Source organism: Cervus canadensis, chromosome 33, assembly GCF_019320065.1.
Source record: "Cervus canadensis isolate Bull #8, Minnesota chromosome 33, ASM1932006v1, whole genome shotgun sequence".
NCBI classification, from domain to species: domain Eukaryota; kingdom Metazoa; phylum Chordata; class Mammalia; order Artiodactyla; family Cervidae; genus Cervus; species Cervus canadensis.
Window position 1 is genome coordinate 36,425,974 of NC_057418.1, and position 17,604 is coordinate 36,443,577.

Sequence of the window (17,604 nt, forward strand, 5' to 3'; positions counted from 1 at the left end):
CAGCTGCCCTTTGTTCCAAACACAGCAGTCTGTGGCGCTGAGCCGAGCACAACTCTGTCCCCTGGCTCAGAACTCCAGGAGCGCCTCCTGCGTTGTGGAGGCAGGAGAAAGACTGTGAAACCCAAACCCCTTGATTCCAATGGCATCGGGTTTGCTCGGGGATGTTCCCCCACTGTTTCACAGGCCGGCCACGACTGAGGTGCTAAGGAGGGCTGTCCTGGGATGCCGAGGCCCCATGTGTGACGTCCCTGGGTGCAGGGACCGCAGCCAGGCCCCCGTCCCTGGAAACGGCGGCTGCTGGCTTGTTTGTGGCTGGGCATGACCCACTTTCCAGTCCCAGGTGCTTCCCTGACGAGGGCTGGACGGTGGGTGGCGTTTCCAAGGGGAGAAGCTCCCTTCTGAGCCGGTCTGCCCCTGGGGCCCCGGCCCACCCATCGGTGGCCTATCGGCCGCAGAGACGGCTCGCCTCCTGGGGCCTCGACACTCCTGCCCCCCAGCCAGGGCTGTCGATGGGTCCTGGGAGACCCTGCCCTCCTGAGTCCCTCGCTGCTTCAGCCCAGACCTCTGCAGGTGCCTCACTGCTGCTGGGTGAGGTGCCATGGGGGTGATGCCAACCGCTGGGTTACATCATGAGCAAATCCTCACAGGATTAACCTGCCGGCCGCAGCCAATGCCCTCTGTCACATTAGGGCATCCCTGGCTGTGGCTCCTCCAGGAAGCCAGGACTCTCAGGCCTGAACTTAACTCCTTTCCCCAGAGTGGTAGTCTCTGTGTCCTTCATGCCAACTGCCTTCTCACACTTTCCAAAGAAAGGGGACCCCTCCCCTCCCAGCCTGGGTGCCCCTCAGTCCCCCTGACCCCACACACCCTCCTTGGGCGCCCTCCCCGCCTCTCAGCTGTCCTCTGCTCCCCACGCCCCTTCTCCTCTCCTCACAGCCCTTCACTCTGCATAGAAAATTAATAATCAGATTTTCTCTTCTTGGACTCCAAAATCACTGCAGATGGTGACTTTAGCCATGAAACTAGAAGATGCTTGCTTCTTGGAAGAAAAGCTATGACAAACCTAGACAGCATATTAAAAAGAAGAAACATCACTTTGCCAACAAAGGTCCATCTAGTCAAAGCTATGATTTTTCCAGTAGTCATGTATGGATGTGAGAGCTGAACCATAAAGAAACCTGAGCGCTGAAGAATTGATGCTTTTGAACTGTGGTTTTGAAGAAGACTCTTGAGAGTCCCTTGGACTGCAAGGAGATCCAACCAGTCCATCCTAAAGGAAATCAACCCTGAATATTGATTGGAAGGACTGAAGTTGAAGCTGAAGCTGAAGCTCCAATACTTTGTGCATCTGATGTGAAGAGCTGACTCATTGGAAAAGACCCTGATGCTGGGAAAGATTGAAGGCAGGAGGTGAAGAGGGCAGAAGAGGATGATATGGTTGGATGGCATCACTGATTCAATGAACATGAACTTGGGCAAACTCTGGGAGATGGTGAGGGACAGGGAGGCCTGGTGTGCTGCAGTCCATGGGGTCGCAAAGAGTTGGACATGATTGAGCGACTTAACAATAACATTACTGCTACATACGCCCAAGACAACCCCTTTCAGGGCTGGGTCCCCCTGATCGGGGTCCTCTGTCCTGTTCAAGCCCAAGCCAAGCCCTTCAGCGGACGCCTCCAACTCTGCTGTCTGTGGGCTTGCCGGCCGCCTCCAGCCCTGGGGGTCCTGATGTCCAGCCCGGCCCCGGGACTGCCAGGTCCTGGCCTGTCCTGGCCTCCTTTCCTCCCTGCGTCCAGCAGCTCCACCGCTCAGCCCCTTCTCACCACGTCCCTCTGCGCGGCAAACCCCTGCACATCCCCACGTCACCTGCGTTGCAGCAGCAGCTCACCCTACCCCCGTCCTCAGCTGTAAACCCCTGCTGCTGCTTCCGCGGGTGCTGAGTGAACCCCGCCCCTTCACCAGGCAGGTCGGTCCCAGATCGGGCCAGCTGCGGCCCTTCCCTTCAGCGCTGCAGCCAGCCTGTCCTCACAATTCCCCCTAAACACAGAGGCTGAAACCCCCAGGGGACGGTGTTGGGAGGTGGTCTCTGGGAGCGAAGAGGTTGTGGGGGGAGCCCTCGGGGTTAGAGTGCCCTTGTGAAGGGGACGCCCAATGCCTCCCCCCCCCCCGCCCCGCCCCTGCATCCACCGAAGACTCAGTGAGACGTTTATGAGCCAGGAGGCGGGCCCTCCAGACCCCGGATCCGCCTGCCTTCATCCTGGACACCCAGCCCCGGAACAATGAGCAGGATAGTCTCCTGTTTACAAGCCCCACCCCCGGCTGCGGGGTGCTGTTATGGAGCCGGCCTCTTCCCGGCCTCCCCCAGGCTCCCCGCTGCCCAGAGGACAATCAGACTGGACATCACTCGCCACTCGGGCGTGGCCCCAGGATGAAGCCGCGACTGACCCCTCCCACCCCCTAGTTCAGTTCTCCCCGCCCACCGAGGGATGTTGCCATGGTAACCTATAAGCTTTGCCCCGCCGCCCCCCCCCCCCCCCACCCCCGGCCTCAGCAGGCAGAAGCCCTTCTGCCCAGACGCCACGGGCAGGACATCGTTCTGCCCAGAAGTGCTCTTCCGGGGGGGACCCACGACGGGACGGTTGCGTTAGCAAGGACAGCTGCGCGCTTGGTTGCCTTTTATCCTGGGCATCGCGCATCCAAGTCCGCAGGAGGAAGTGGGGCCCGCCCTCCGGCCCCTGCTCCTTGACGCGCGGCTCCCCATCTCCCTTCGGGGGCCCTGCGCCTTCCGCCGCTGGCCAAGCTGGGGCCCCTGAGCGGGCCGGCCGTGCGCCAGGCACTCACCGTTGTTCTGTGTCTGCCAGACCGCGTCGGCCATGCCCCAGAGGCCGGGGAACACGAAGAACACGGGCAGCTGGCTGGGGTGCGGCTTCCACAGCAGGAGGGCGACAATGCAGGCCAGCTGGGTCACGGCCCCTGGGGGCAGGGGGGCGGGGGTCCTCTCAGACCGTCGGAACCGCCGGCGGAGCCTCCGACCCCGCCTCTGACCCCCTGCTCCCTAGACTACTGCTGCATGCTTTCTCCCGCGCCTTTGACGTGACCCTTACGGGCTGGCGGCTGCCGGGGGTCACCCCTGCAGGTGCGGGACTCTGCCCGGCTGTGGCCTCCACAGGGGCAAGGACGGGGGGCCTTGGGGTGACACACCTCTGCGTCTTAGAGCAAAGTGTCATCTTGCTGGGCAGAGGAGGCCCCAGATTGTGGGGGCTCAGGGTGGGAGAGACTGGGCTTCTTCATTCAGGGAGACTGGTGAGACCCCTGCTTCTCACTGAGTGGGGGGCATGGGGAGGGGAGGGGAAAAGGGCCACCCAGCCTGGGAGCTGGGCTTTCCAAACAGGACGGGGAGGCAGGGGCTGGGGGCAGGGCCTCCTCGCTCCTCCCGGCTTTGTCCTCACGGCCTGAGGTCTCGGCTTCGTGAGTCTGCAGACCCTGTGATGCCCCCTGATGGAGGGGACAGAGCAGCCTGGGACCCTCCGGGGTTTCCCAGGGCTCTGTGACCTTGGGCAAGTTACTAGGCGTCTCTGTTCCTCAATATAAAACAAAAGACTCTAGCTGTCTCCGTGAACACCCTCACTTCTCACTGTCACCTTGCGTCTGCTGCTCCCTGGTCCCCCAGGGGAAGCAGAAGGGGCTGCGTGTTTAGACAGCCAGCTGCATCCGGCGCGTGAACCGAGATCTCCTCCTTCTGGGAGGTTCCCTGCCTCCCGCCTGACCCCCACCCGCCCGCTCTGTGCCTCCAGCGACCCCCCCCGTCCTCACCCCAACCCCCAGCCGGATGGGCCACACCCAGCACCCGCCTACCCAGCACGAAGAGCGCGATCCTGCCGGTGTGCCGGGCCAGCCTCCCGAAGAGCACGGAGCACAGGGCGTCGACGGCCCCGAAGCAGATCATCACGTAGCCCACGAACTGGATCCCCAGGGCACAGGTGGCGTAGGACTGCGGGAGAGAGCAGAGGTCACCCGCGCCCGGAGGCCCCGCGTGGGAGCCTCCGCGCTCAGGGGCCTCTTCCTAGTCAGGGAATCCAGGCTGTGCTAAAACGCTGTCTGCTGTGTGACTGCTGGCCTGCTGAGCTGGCCTGAAAGCTTGTCCCGGCCTTCCGTTCGCAGGCGGAGGCAGTGTTGGCGGCCCTTCTGAGGGAGAGCTGAGACGGGACCGTCTGGACGGACCTTCTCCCCGTGTCCCTGCAGCGCAGGTGTGCTGCACTATTGTTCAGAGCCTGAAGTCTTCTTGCTGCAGCGGGCCGTGCCCCTCGGGCCTGTAGGAAGCTGGCTGAGGACAGAGCTGGGAGTGAGCGGGGGGGCTCGGGTGGCTTTAGGGCCCTGAAGCTGGCCTGAATTATACCGTCATGGTGCATTCATGTCATCACGCCTGCGTCCAAACCCCGAGAACACACACACCAAGAGCGAGCCCCCGGGGAGACGCAGGACGCGGGGTGATGAGAATGTGTCCGTGTGGGTGCGCCAGTAGTGACAGGCTGACAAATGGACTGTAGACAGTGGGGGAGGCCGTGGCCCGGTGGGGTCGGGGTGGGGCGGTACGGGAAATCTCTAATTTCTGCTCAGTTTTACTGTGAACCTAAAACTGCTCTAAAAAATAAGGTCTTAATAAAAAAGAAGATGGAAGGAACAGGGAGGGAATCTCCATAGAGATGAGAAGAACAGAAAGACCTCCTGCCCCAGACCCGGGAGGTGGGGGGCGGAGGGGCCCCGGGGGACCAGGGCTCAAGGGCTGCGGCTCTCACGCTCACACAATCAGGACAGACACATCAGGAGGCCCCTGGCTCCCGGATGGTGCAGGCCCTGCCTGAGCTCACGGGAGGCGGTCCCTGACAAGTCCGAGGGGAGTGGCTGCGTCCAGACCCAGGGACTGTGTGTCATCCCCGCTGTTCTTGGAAACTCCAGGACTCCAACGGGGCAGTCCTCAGAGCATGGGCCACGGGCAGCCCCGGGCGCCCGAGCATGCAGGGCCGTATACCCGGGGAGTTTGCGGTTTGTCTGGAACTCAGATCCGTGCCCTGCCTTTTTTCCTGCCAGTCCGCAGCCCCTCCTGGGAAGGAGCCGTCGGGGGGCTGCAGTGGAAGTTCCCTGGAGGAAGAGTGCTGGTCCTCGGGGGCTGGCCTCTCGACACAGCTCGGAGGGTCCAGCCTTGGCCCTGGCTGTCTCCAGCCCCTCCAACACCCAGCTGCTCTCCCACACTTTCTGGGTAGAAACCTTCTCTCTGCCATCCCTGTCTGTGACGTCCCTTCCACGGCATCCCACAGGGCTCTGCAGGACAGAACCCCACCTGGGCAGGGGCTCCGGAGACGGGCTTGGGGAGAGACCCTCGATAAAGTGGCCAGCCAGACACGGGCTCCTCTCCAGCCACGCCTGAAGAAGGACCCCTGAAGAAGGCACAGAGTGGGCAGACAGTGCAGGGGGCCAGTGGACAGCCAGGGAAAGGGCATCAACTGCGCTGAGCCACCTCCGTTTCTAGACTGTAACTCATTATTCAAGAACTAGGTAAGGGCCCAAATAGGCTTTTCTCCAGAGAGGACATGCAGAGGAGCAAGAGGCACATGAAAAGATGCTCCACATCGCTAATTACTAGAGAAACACAAATCAAAACTACCGCGAGGTACCCCTCACGCCAGTCAGAATGGCCGTCATCAAAAAGTCTAGAAACGATAAGTGCTGGAGAGAGTGTGGAGAGAAGGGAATCCTTCTACACTGTAAGAGGGAGTATAAATTAGTACAGCTCCCGTGCAGAACAGTGTGGAGACTTCTTAAGAAACTAAAAATAGAGCTACCTTATGACCCTGCAATCCCACTCCTGGGCAAATATTCAGAGAAGAACATGGCCTCAGAGGATACACGCAGCACTGTCTACAGTAGCCAAGACATGGAGGCAACCTAGATGTCCATCCACAGATGGATGGATAAAGATGTGGTGCATACGTACAATGGAATACTACTCAACCATAAGAAGGATGAAATGATGTCATTTGTGGCAACATGGATGTGACCAGAGATTATCATACTATGTAAAGTTGGCCAGAGAAAGACAAATATCATATGATAAATGATGCAAATGAACTCATTTACAAAACAGAAACAAACTCAGAGGCTTAGAGAACTAACATGGTAACGAGCAGGGGAAGAATGGAGGGAAGGGACAGTTAGGGAGTTTGGGGTGAACATGTACACTCTGCTATATTTAAAGTGGATAACCAACAGGGATCTACTATGTAACACAGGGCACTCTGCTCAATATTCTGTAATAACCTAAATGGGGAAAGAATTTGAGAGAGAATGTATACATACAGATGTATAACTGAACCACCCCGCTGTACACCTAAGGGTAACACAACACTGTAAATCAACTGGACTTTAATGTAGAATAAAAAATCTTTAAAAGCTAGGTGATAAGCAATTTCAGTGTTATTTGTAGATTTCAGTGCTTTCTCTATTCTCTAAGACAAGGACACCGGGTGAGATGCAGGCAAACAGAGTCCCTGCGATGACTCCCGAGCAGCTTTGGTCCTTTACCTGGAGACACGTCTCAAGCGAGAGGTGTCCCCGGGAAGGTCCCAGGCCAGATGAGCTCACGTCCAGACCCACGGGCAGCTCCCCTGAGGCCGGAAGGGCGGAGTGCAGCCCCGGGGAGCCCCGAGCCGCCCGCCAGCCAGCCCCTCTCTTACCCGCGTGTAGTCGCCCGACAGGAAGGCTTGCTCGAACCCGCTGAGCATCGGCAGCAGGATCAGGAGACGCAGGCGCTTGTCTCGGAGCAGCTTAAATGTCGACAGCAAAGTGGACCAGAAAGGGGTCGCCCGCTTCTCGCTGTCACCTTCCGGCCCAGCATCTTTTACGGGTTCCAGAAACACGGCTGTGAGCAGGACTGCCAGGAAGCCGCACCCTGAAAGGACAGGGAGGGGACAGGCTGCCGTGCGGGGCTGCAGGGGCCCCGCACACGCACACGGGTTCCCCGCCTCGCCTTCTGGCCTCCAGCCCCGCTGGCTGCCTCTGGGGCTTCTCTGCCTTCAGGGCCCACTCATCTCTCCTTCTCTGCTGGTAAACTCCTACGCATCCTTCAATACCCGGCTTGGGTACCACCTCCCCATCAGAGCTGCCCTAGAACCCAATTTCCCAAGGAGATGTAGCTACTTGTCAACTGACAACTTTGTTCAAAACACTCGTCCTCTCAAATTTTGATTAGTTGAATGCACATCTGGCCTCTAAGGTCACCAACAGCCAGGACCTCATCTGCCTGGTTTCTGGGCCCCACCTCTAGTGCTCACCCTGGTTTGCCAGCGTAAAGGGCCCCCTCGGCACCTCTGATGTGGAAGTGACTTTGAAACAGACCAGAGTGTTGGTGGTAGCAGATCTCTCCATGGAGATAAGCCGACTGTGCCCACGGCCTCCCGACCTTTGATTCCCAGTGGTGTCTGCACTCAGCCCCATAAAATCTGACTCTTATCAGACTCCTGGTCATTAAGGATACAATCCAAGGCCTTCACAGATTCCAGAATTCAAGAATGATAAAGAATATCCTTAAATTTTCTTCAAATGGACACCAAAAAAACAAAAACCTAATCTAAAGCTATGCCCAAAGTAGTGGAGTCATTTAGAAATTTTTCATTCAAATAAGCATCTTAAGGATAAGAGATCAAGGAAATCATAAAGGAAATCAGCCCTGAATACTCATTGGAAGGACTGATGCTGAAGCTGAAGCTCCAATACTTTGGCCACCTGATGCAAAGAACTGGCTCATTGGAAAAGGCCTTGATGCTGGGAAAGACTGAAGGCAGGAGAAGAAGGGGACGACAGAGGATGAGATGGTTGGATGGCATCACCGACTCAATGGACATGAGTTTGAGTAAACTCCAGGAGATGAAGAAGGACAGGGAAGCCTGGCGTGCTGCAGCCTGTGGGGTCGCAAGGGGTCGGACACAACTGAGCGGCTGAACAACAAGGATAAGAGCCATCACAGGGACTCACTCCCCTTGGGCAGCCATCTCTTCACAAACTTCCAGTCTTCAGCACCATCTGCTGTCCTGTGACCAGCAGTGGGAGCCACGAGGCTTCACAGATACCCAAGTGTGGGCAGTGGGAGACGCCCGCCCAGCCCCAGCCTCTCAGAAGTCATTCAAGTATATGCTTCAGAAAAAGGTGATAAGCGCGAGATTTGGGACTTCCAAATCCAACCAGATGTAGTTGAAACGTGAAGTGTGACATTCACTCAGTCGTGTCTGACTCTGTGCGACCCCATGGACTGTAGCCCACCAGGCTCCTCTGTCCATGGCATTCTCCAGGCAAGAACCCTGGAGTGGGTTGCCATGCCCTCCTCCAGGGGATCTTCCTGGCCCAGGGATTGAGCCTGGGCCTCCCACATTGCAGGCGGATTCACTGCTGTCTGAGCCACCAGGGAAGCCCTACAAGTATCCGATGCACCAAGGCCGTGGGCCACCTCGGTGCCACCAACAGGACGGCCACAGCCCCGAGTGGCCACTGAGCACTTGAACCGTGCCCGCTGTGACCTTGGAAGAGTCATCTGACTTTCGTTAATTAGAATTTCAATAAGCACATGTGATGACAGTGGGCCTGGACGGTGCAGACGCGGGGCTGGTTCCATCATCACACGAGACCTCCGACAGCAGAGGCTGCTGCCCCGGGTCTCATGTGGGAAAAGCCCCGGGCACCTGCAGCTGAACGCATTCTGAGGGGCGTGTGCAGATAAGCTCAGATCATCCGTGCCCTGGGAAGGCGGTCCTTTTGGCCCGGGAAGGCATTCGTCTTGCTTTGCCCGGGTTCCTGGGGCCGGCACGTACCCGTGTAGATGCCCATGAGCGTGTAGATGAGGTCCTGGGAGGGCCGCCTCGTGCTGTTGGTGGACGCCGCGGCCATCAGGCAGTCGCTGGCCCCACAGGTCTGCAGCTGCTCCTCCGGGACGGTCCCTGGGGAAGCAGAGAGGCAGGCTGAGGACGCGGGGTACTCGTAACAGGAGACGGGACACGCGGAAGGAGGCACTGGGGAGAGGAGTGTGGCCATGCGGAGCGTGAGACCCACCACGGGTCAGAGCCAACCACGGGGGCTGCTCCGCCCAGTGTCTCAGCCACGTCTCTCCTAGGAAATGTCTATATGCTTGATTTTAAGACACTCCGGACTCATGTGGAATAAATGCTCGCTTATGGTTATATTGCGTTGCTAACTTCATTGAAAATTTTCCACTTTTCAGAATGATAAATAGGGTACGTTAGACTGGGTGTCAGGCCCACTGGGTTCTCAGACTCATCTGTAAAGAGACCCGTCACCATGGGCGGGTTCATTCATATTCACTCTGAATGTTGCTTTCTTAGCCATTAAAAGAGAGACATGTGAGCGATCAGTGACTCTCAGTAGACCCACATCGAATCTCTGAAGAAAGGGGACACATGTCACAGACAAGCGTCCTCAGTGTTCCAGAGTTCCCATAATAGTGAGCTCAGTGCACGAGATGCCGCAGCACCCCTGTGACTGGGGAGGTGTCCAGCCCACGGACAAGGTGGCGGCGTGGAGGCTGGGGGCACAGGAAGGTGGAGACGCCTTGCAAGGCTCCCAACGTGCCTTCCAGCCCTCAAACTCTGTGTCCAGTGACCAGGGAGAGGTTAAGCTTACTTGTCTGCATGCCTTTAAAAGTGAACCTGTTCACGCCTCCACACCAGTGATGTCAGAGCCTGGACTTTCACCCCGGCTTCGGTTGGTTGGTTGCTGATGGTTTGGACAATACCAAGTAATGATTGGTGTCTATCAACCCTGCGATTTCCCTCTGCAGACGTACTCAGCAAGGATGACACCATGTGAGCAAAAAGGGAGGAAAGATTCTTATTTCTGAAAGCTGGGACTTAAGTGGGTGAGCAATACAGAGGACCAAGGCAGAGAGAAATATTCCTGATAACAGGAGAGTTAGCACTTCTTCCCCATTAATAAAGCGTCCTGTGAGAACTGAAGACATGCATTTCCTCTGCCCTTGGTTGAAGTCTTCAGACAGCAAAGTGTGCAGGCATAAAACAGACACACACTCTGTAACCCTCTGTGAGTGAGGCTGGGCAGAGAAAAAAGTTAAGACCCTGGTCATCAAATGTTCAGATCTGTTGGGGATAGTGGTCTTTTGTGTAATATTTAAAATACTGGTGAGTGGGTTGATTCAGTGGGAAAATAAATTCCTGGAAACCATTCTTAGTCTAGAAGGATAGTAAGGACTCCATGGATGTGTATGGATGTGAGAGTTGGACTGTAAAGAAAGCTGAGTGCTGAAGAATTGATGCTTTTGAACTGTGGTGTTGGAGAAGACTCTTGAGAGTCCCTTGGACTGCAAGGAGATCCAACTAGTCCATCCTAGAGGAAATCAGTCCTGAATATTCATTGGAAGGACTATGCTGAAGCTGAAACTCCAATATGTTGGCCACCTGTTTTGAAGAAATGACTCATTTGAAAAGACCCTGATGCTGGGAAAGACTGAAGGCAGGAGAAGGGGATGACAGAGGATGAGATGGTTGGATGGCATCACCGACTCAAAGGACATGAGTTTGAGTAAGCTCTGGGAGTTGGCAATGGACAGGGAGGCCTGGCATGCTGCAGTCCATGGGGTTGCAAAGAGTCGGACATGACTGAGCCACTGAACTGAACTGAACTGAACTGAACTGAAGGACTCCATGAACTCACGTTCCACAGGTAGTGGCCCTCAGTTTCCCCAGGACACCTTTCCCTAAGGACTGGCGGCCAAGGCACCCAGGGACCAGATGGGCCTTCAGACCCGCCCAGACTGTCCAGGGAGGAGCTGGGGTCCATGCAGTCTGAGAACCAGGTCTGGGGGCCCCCGTGACCACCTGCTCATGTCCTGAATGAGGACATGAGGGGAGGGACCAGGGACCCTGGGTGGCCCCCACTTCCTGTTACCTTGAGTGGGCGTCTGGCCGAACACGAGAGACGAGATCAGGTTGCCCCACACGCCAGACGACTGGAATATGAGAAAGAAGATGCCGAAGTACTGGTTGACCACGTCTTTGCCGACTTGTCCTGTCTTCCGCGCCTGCATGTTCCCCACGATGGTGAGGTAGGTGCCCTGTGCAGACCACAGCGCGGCGGCCCCGAGTCCCACCAGGATGGAGGTGGGGATCAAAGTGTACCTGAGAGACAAAAGTGGACGTGGGCTGCCTTGGCCCCTTCCTCCCTCCCTAGCTCCCGGCCTGGCCCAGGGAAGGTCACTGTGTTGTTGGGTTGGCCAGCTTGACTGAGTCACCCTCAGACTCAGATCAATGAGAAAATCAGACACTTTTCTGGTTCAGGGTCATTTGCAAGAGTGAAATTTGGTGTCAGTGCTGTTTTTGTGCTTGGATGCAGCTACAGTGAGCTGGGACAACAGGTAAGACTGGGAGGGCTCTAGATGTTTCTAATGGCAGAAGATTAAACCTGATTTATTATCTATGTATCCACCCACCTCCCTATCTATCGCTCTCTGTCAGGAGGATCCTGTCTGGTAACAAGAGAAAGAATAACGTGAAGCTACCATAGCAGCGTGCTTCCCTGATGGCTCAGCGGTAAAGACCCCACCTGCAGAGCAGGAGACGTGGGTTCCATCCCTGGGTCAGGAAGACCCCCTGGAGTAGGCAATGACAACCCACGGCCGTGTTCTTGTCTGGAGAACCCCCTGGATGGAGGAGCCTGGTGGGCTACAGCCCATGGGGTATCAACGAGTCGGACACGACTCAGCAGCACGTCAGTACATCCTGGATGACAAAGGGTGTCCCTCTAGGAGACGCTTGAGCAGCGTGCCCCTGGAAGCAAGGGTCCCTGTCCGTCCCGGAGCAGGCGGAGCTCAGGTGCAGCCCGGGACACCAGCTCCAGCCCTGCCACATGCACCCTTTGTGATGGGCTGAGCGTGTGAGGTTTGGCCCAGGTCACATTCTGCTCGGTCTCCCTGAAATTCACCCTCCACAGCTTAGGCAGCTTCTCCCCTTGCTGCTGGGTCCGTGAACGTGCCCTCCCTGGCCCAGGAGGGAAGCTGGGGGCTTGTGGAGAGGTCAGGTTGGGAGTCGGGGCATCTTGGCGGGAAAGCAGGGGACGCGGTCACGGCCTGCCCCGGGTGCAGGGCAGGGTGCGGCAGCTGCCGGGAGCGGGCGTACCAGCTGGCGTAGAAGTTGCCGAGAGAGAAGGCCACGTAGCAGCACATGGCGAGCACGAGGGTCCACTTGCAGCCGAGCTTCCCGATGAGGACGGGCGGCAGGAACATGGAGGACAGCAGCATGCCGCCGTAGAGCGTGCTGAGCGCAGCCACGCCCAGGCCCTCCTCGCTGTACAAGCTGCTCTGCGGGGACACGGACGGCGTCAGAGGCCGGGGCCAGGCGCTCCCTGCCGCCTCCCGCCCCCAAGGCCCAGCGGCAGGCCTCCTCTGCTCCAGCCGAGGGAGGGACGGGGCAGACGAGATGGCAGTGGACTCGGATCAAGCTGAGTCAGCAACTCTGGAGACCAGGGACGGGCAGCCCAGGGCCCCTGGCAGCTCAGAGACCGCGGGGAGGCCGGGGGTGGGGGGGCTCAGGCTTTTGCAGCACCTGCCCCTGCCCCCGTCGGGAGAGGGGAGAGGGCATCCAGGCAGCCGGGAGCCCTGGGGTCCCCAGGCTCCTCGGGAGATGAGCATTCTGGCTGAGCAAGGAGCCCCGGTCTGAAGCTGTGCAAACACAGATGACGCTTCTCCTAGTGCTGTCCTTTTTAACTTGAGTGCTTAGCGTAGCTTAGTGTGAAGGGGCCAAAAGGTCGGATAGGTACCAGACCCGCTTGGCAAAGGCCATGCCAGGGGTGATGTTTGGTTTTTGCTGTGACAGAAGAACCAGCCTGATTGCTTCTTCCATTTGTTTCACATGTAAAAGGAAAGGGGGGGAGGAGGAGGAGGGGAGGAGGGAGTGGGGAGGAGAGAGAGGATGGGGAATGGGAGGAGAGTGGGAGGAAGGGGAGGGGAGGGGAAGGGGAGGGGAATTGGGAGGAGGGATGGGGAATGGGAGGAGGGGAGAGAGGAGGGGGAGGATGGGGAGAGGGAGGAGGGGGAGGGAGGGAGGGGAGGAGAGGGAAAGAAAACAAGTGCTCCCCCCAGCAGCCAGACCCTCCCTCTGGAGGGTCCTCCCGACCCTGTTTCCTTCACCTCCACATCCTGATCAGCCCGACCCTGTGGTCATTCGTGGAGGGATGCTGGCTGGCCTCCAGGCCACTGACCAGACACCAGGGGAGAAACATGACCCCAACAGGGTCTCTCCCCTGCAGAAGCCAGAGCCCCAGACTCAGGAAACCACCATGGCCTGAGTGTCGGCAGCAGGCAGACACTGAACTGAGAGCTCCCGCCTTCCTTCTCCTTCCGGCTGGGATGGTGGCCCTGCCCCCTCGGGAAAGCTGGGCACTGTGTCAAGTCGCACACCTGGCTAACTAGTCTAGACGACGCCAAACCCTGACGTAAACACCGGCACCGTTCACCTTCCTTCCTACCAGGTGCCCCCCCACCCCGCGAGACAGACCGCCGGGGACCCCACCCACCCGCCGGGCGCTCTGCCTCCTGCAGATGGCAGGCCCACAGGCCGAGCTCTCACTCCAGGACTGGCTCTTTCCCTCCGCACCAACGCCCTGCCCTCTGACCATCCTCCTCTGTCCGGATGGTGCCCTTTCTTCAAGCACAGGTCAAGGGTCTCCAGGGGTCTTGAGTTTGGGGAGGTGTGCTTTTTCTGAATCTCCCCGAGTGCCTTGCCCCAAATAGGTACTTAATCGTGTTGGCTGATTAACTGGCACTGAAAACAAGGACTGGACCCATGAAAATTCTAAAATCTGGTTGGAAGTCAGAAGTTGAATAGTCTGCTCTGAAGTGGGGGGTACCTGGAAATTTCTGCTCATAACTAGTCTCCTGGAGCATGGAGCAAGAGAACGGGCTTGGCCAGGGCCCCTTGCTCGAGCCTGACGCCTCCCGACTCGTGAGCTTTCCCCTTCACGTGCTAATGAGAGGCTGGCATCGGGGCTCTGCGCCAGGATGTCCTCCCCCCACAGCCCCACAGCCAACCAGCAGGTACGTCTGTTACTGACCATAGCGCTTCACTGCCCACCGCTGGGAAAGAAGGTGGATCTCAACCTCCAACACGGGAAACGACTTTCAAAAGCAAATACCTCTTTCTTACACGAGTGACCGTGTTCAAAGGCCTGTCTTTGCAAATGTGAGGAGAACCAACTTGCAAAACACCTGCCCAAGAAAAAGCCCGTGGGAGTGACCTGTACTCAACAGCGGGCTGGTCACTCAACTCGATCCGCAGGTCAATCGGTCACAAGCGTGGACCAGCAGCGGCTGATGTGAGGCCCCAGGGATGCTCAAGGAAAAGACAACACCTGCACGGATATCAGGTGTCAGTGATGCCGCCAACAGGCTACCGCAGGGGACAGTGAGCCCTGCCGGGGAGACTCGGGGGCCGACCTCCTAGGAGGACGCGAAGGCCGGGCCTTCTCGCGTCAGAAGACTCTCTGGAAGGCGTGAGACCTGCAGGACGTGGAGGGGACCAGGGAAATGTCAGGAGGTGTAGGTGAGGGGGGGATGTTTAGGGCGTGGGTTACAGAGGCCCCATCCTGAGAGGGGAGCCCCCAGAACAGTCAGATGCTTCAGCCAGAGCCACTAAGCTCTCTTCCAGGGAGATGCAGCTGGACGACTAGACCTGCGGGAGACCCGGACCCCGTCCTGGGGACCTGGAGCAGATCTGTAAGCCCGTGGAGCGCCCCAGGGGGGCTTAAGCAGGAGATGAGCACATATCAATGGCTTCACTCACCAAATGGCCATCAAGTGTGCCAAGCGCTGTCTGAGGCAGGGATACAGCGGTGCCGTTGGTGGGTGGGGGGCCGGCCTCGTGGAATTCACACACCGTGCGGTGTGACCCATAGGACCCCAGGTGCACACACACAGATGTGAGACCCCGGGCACGGGGAAGGAGCAGAAGAAATGCGACAGGCACACTGCGATCTGAACGATAAACAGGAGGCTGACGGCTCATGTGGGAGGCAGCGTAGACGTGTGTCTGGGTCCCCAGCAAGTGCACGACCACATCCAGACCGGGGCTGGGACACTGGGCATGCTCATGGCTGCCTTTGCTACCTCTCTGGGGCCCGAGAATGACGCCAAGCAGATGAAAGCAGAAGGAAGTGATGGGGGCAGGCAGATCCCTCCAACGTGGGATTCAGCCACCCCGAAGGCCACATCCGTGCTGTCCTTACATGCTGTTTCTGAAGCCAGTTCCGGCTGCCAGCATTCAGACACAACATGCTCTGGATCAGTGGGCGAGGAGATATAGCCCAATTAGCAGGGACAGAGTGGGGTGAGGGGTAGGTGGGTTCCTCCCATGACAGGTTGGAGGTCTCATTCCCCAGCATCGCTGGTTTTCTGAGGAGGAGGAGGCCACGCCAGTGACAGCAGGCCCCAGCGGGTGCCCTGGGGAAGATGTGGCGGCCGGCGTGGCCTCCCCTCAACTGCACGCTCTCCCCACACAGAGGCCGCTCCGACAGGCTCCTGGGGAGGCCCTCAGATCGTGTGTATCCTGGAGGCCCACAGTCCCAAGAGCTGGGAGTCCAGGCAGATCCTAAGGCGGGACCCCCTCCCTGCCCGGCTTCTCGGTCCAGGGGCCAATCTGCTGTCAGATCACAACTGCTCCCTGAGAATTCTGACCCCACCAGCCACGCCAGGGCCCAAGGAGAGTGGCCTGGCCGACTTCCTCCTGTGTGGACGGTGGCACCGATGGGTCCACGCTTTCGCTCAGCTCTCCTTCTGGACACCACTCACCACATTCAACATGAGCTCAGTGCAGCCCCAAAACGCAGGTGCTTCACACATGCTAGGACTTTACGTCACAGAGCGCTGAGCAGTGTCTACAAAGTCATGGGTGATCCTGGCAAGAAAGGGACTGTGCTTCCCCTTCAACTTGACTCTGGGCATCCCCCTGGGCTGAAATTTCATTCTCTGCAAGAGCTTAATCAGAAAAGAGACCAGATAGGGGTTCATTGAGGAAAACATGAACTTGGGGTTCAGGGCTGAATTTGAGCTTCCTCATCAACCACAAGTCCAGAGTTTGCACTGTAACAATGAGAACAGAAGGTTCGAATCTCTACCGCTGTCTTGACCCTCCGATTCTGAGCCCCTTCCGTGTGCTATTCTGGTTCAATACCGTGCGCTCAGTAGGAGCCTGACCGACAGACCTTGCGGGACCACACTACGTGTCATCAGAAACCTTACAAATGCTTCATGGAGGGGCAGCGCCCAAGGCACAGAGCTGGTGAAGGCAGCACCAGGGGCCTGAAGACCGGCTCCTTCCTGCCCAGCCCTGGGGGTTCCTCGAGGCTTCATCCATAGTGAAAGGTCAGACATGAAGTGGAACTACCCAGATCAAGGAGCAAGCAGGAGTCCACGCGGACCTCTGACGCATTCGCGTTACCGCCCCGACCACAGATTCACAGTGATTCGTCGTGTGTCTCCTCTCACCCACAAAAGGCAAGGTGGACCTTATCAAACCACTGACCCAAGTCCAGCTCTCCTCGTCCAAGGGTCAGACACCAGCAGTTGCGCAATCCCGCTGAACTGGGAGCGGGGGCTGCGTGTAGAGCCACGTCTGTGTAGAGGACTGGGGAGGGTGACCTGGGCAGACCCCACGCTCCTCGCCGTCTGCGGCTCGGGTAAGCTTGGTGTCCCGGAGGCGTCCCGGAGGTGAGGTCACGCGGCCGTCGCACACCTACCTGCAGGCTCTGCAGCCCTCCGTAGGCAGTGAAGAGCAGCAGAAACCCCAAGGAGAGCAGGAGGACGTTCTTCAGGTTCCTTTCCATGGCGCCGGCCGGAAGCTTCACGCCCGAGAGGCTCCGCGGTTCCCTGAAAGACACCAGCCGGGCTCGGGGAGAGCAGCGGCACCCAGAAGTCACATTCTGTCCTGGAGTCCAAGTGAGACGTGCGTTAGTCACCGGGGCTGCTGAGGGTTAATGAGCTTGATAACCACCGACGCCACGAGGCACCCTGACCCTGTTATTCACTCACCTTTTCTGCAACCCGTAGTCATCCCTTTCTCACCAGGCGACACTTAGGACTCATCAGCTTTCGTGGACCGAACTTTTTTCTGTTCATTTCCATTAGATATGGTCCATGTGGGAAAGTGACGATGTTCGTATTACATGGTATAATTGCCTACATTACATAATTAGATATATGTGTATATCTTAAAGAACAAAGCATACATGTCAGCTTCAAGATCCATAATTCAACTTCTGAAAAAGAGCTGACATGATTGTAAGACCCAAGGGCCAAAGTATTAGTATGTCAAAGACTAGATGATTTTATGACACTGCAATAAAGTAACAGAATTTATATAACACTTTATAGTTTGCAAAGCCTTTTACACGCTGTCTTACTTACAGTGCGGTGATAATTATCATTAGATCTTAGACCCATTACCAGACAGGAAACAGCATCAGAAGACTTTGAGGGGTTTGAATTTCAGATTTAGAGCAGTGCTGTCCAAGAGAACTTTCTGCACCGTCCAATATAGT

At 57.5% G+C, this 17,604-nt stretch overlaps 1 protein-coding gene across 8 annotated transcripts in view; it reads right to left on the reverse strand.

The window, feature by feature from the left end:
• The window catches only part of UNC93A (unc-93 homolog A), a 36,227-nt gene that overhangs the window by 7,266 nt on the left and 11,357 nt on the right, over positions 1-17,604 (reverse strand). For 3 of the 8 annotated variants that reach the window (XM_043457354.1, XM_043457348.1, XM_043457349.1), the window contains 8 exons: positions 17,096-17,242; positions 16,804-16,991; positions 12,192-12,373; positions 10,966-11,195; positions 8,859-8,984; positions 6,732-6,946; positions 3,856-3,991; positions 2,842-2,973 (listed from right to left, as the gene is read on the reverse strand). In XM_043457354.1, coding sequence (XP_043313289.1) covers positions 2,842-2,973; positions 3,856-3,991; positions 6,732-6,946; positions 8,859-8,984; positions 10,966-11,195; positions 12,192-12,373; positions 16,804-16,991; positions 17,096-17,117 — 1,231 coding nt within the window. In that variant the 5' untranslated portion in view covers positions 17,118-17,242. Of the gene's footprint in view, positions 1-2,841; positions 2,974-3,855; positions 3,992-6,731; positions 6,947-8,858; positions 8,985-10,965; positions 11,196-12,191; positions 12,374-16,803; positions 17,243-17,604 lie in introns of all 8 variants that reach the window. The other 5 variants (XM_043457352.1, XM_043457353.1, XM_043457351.1 and 2 more) reach the window with 4 other exon arrangements.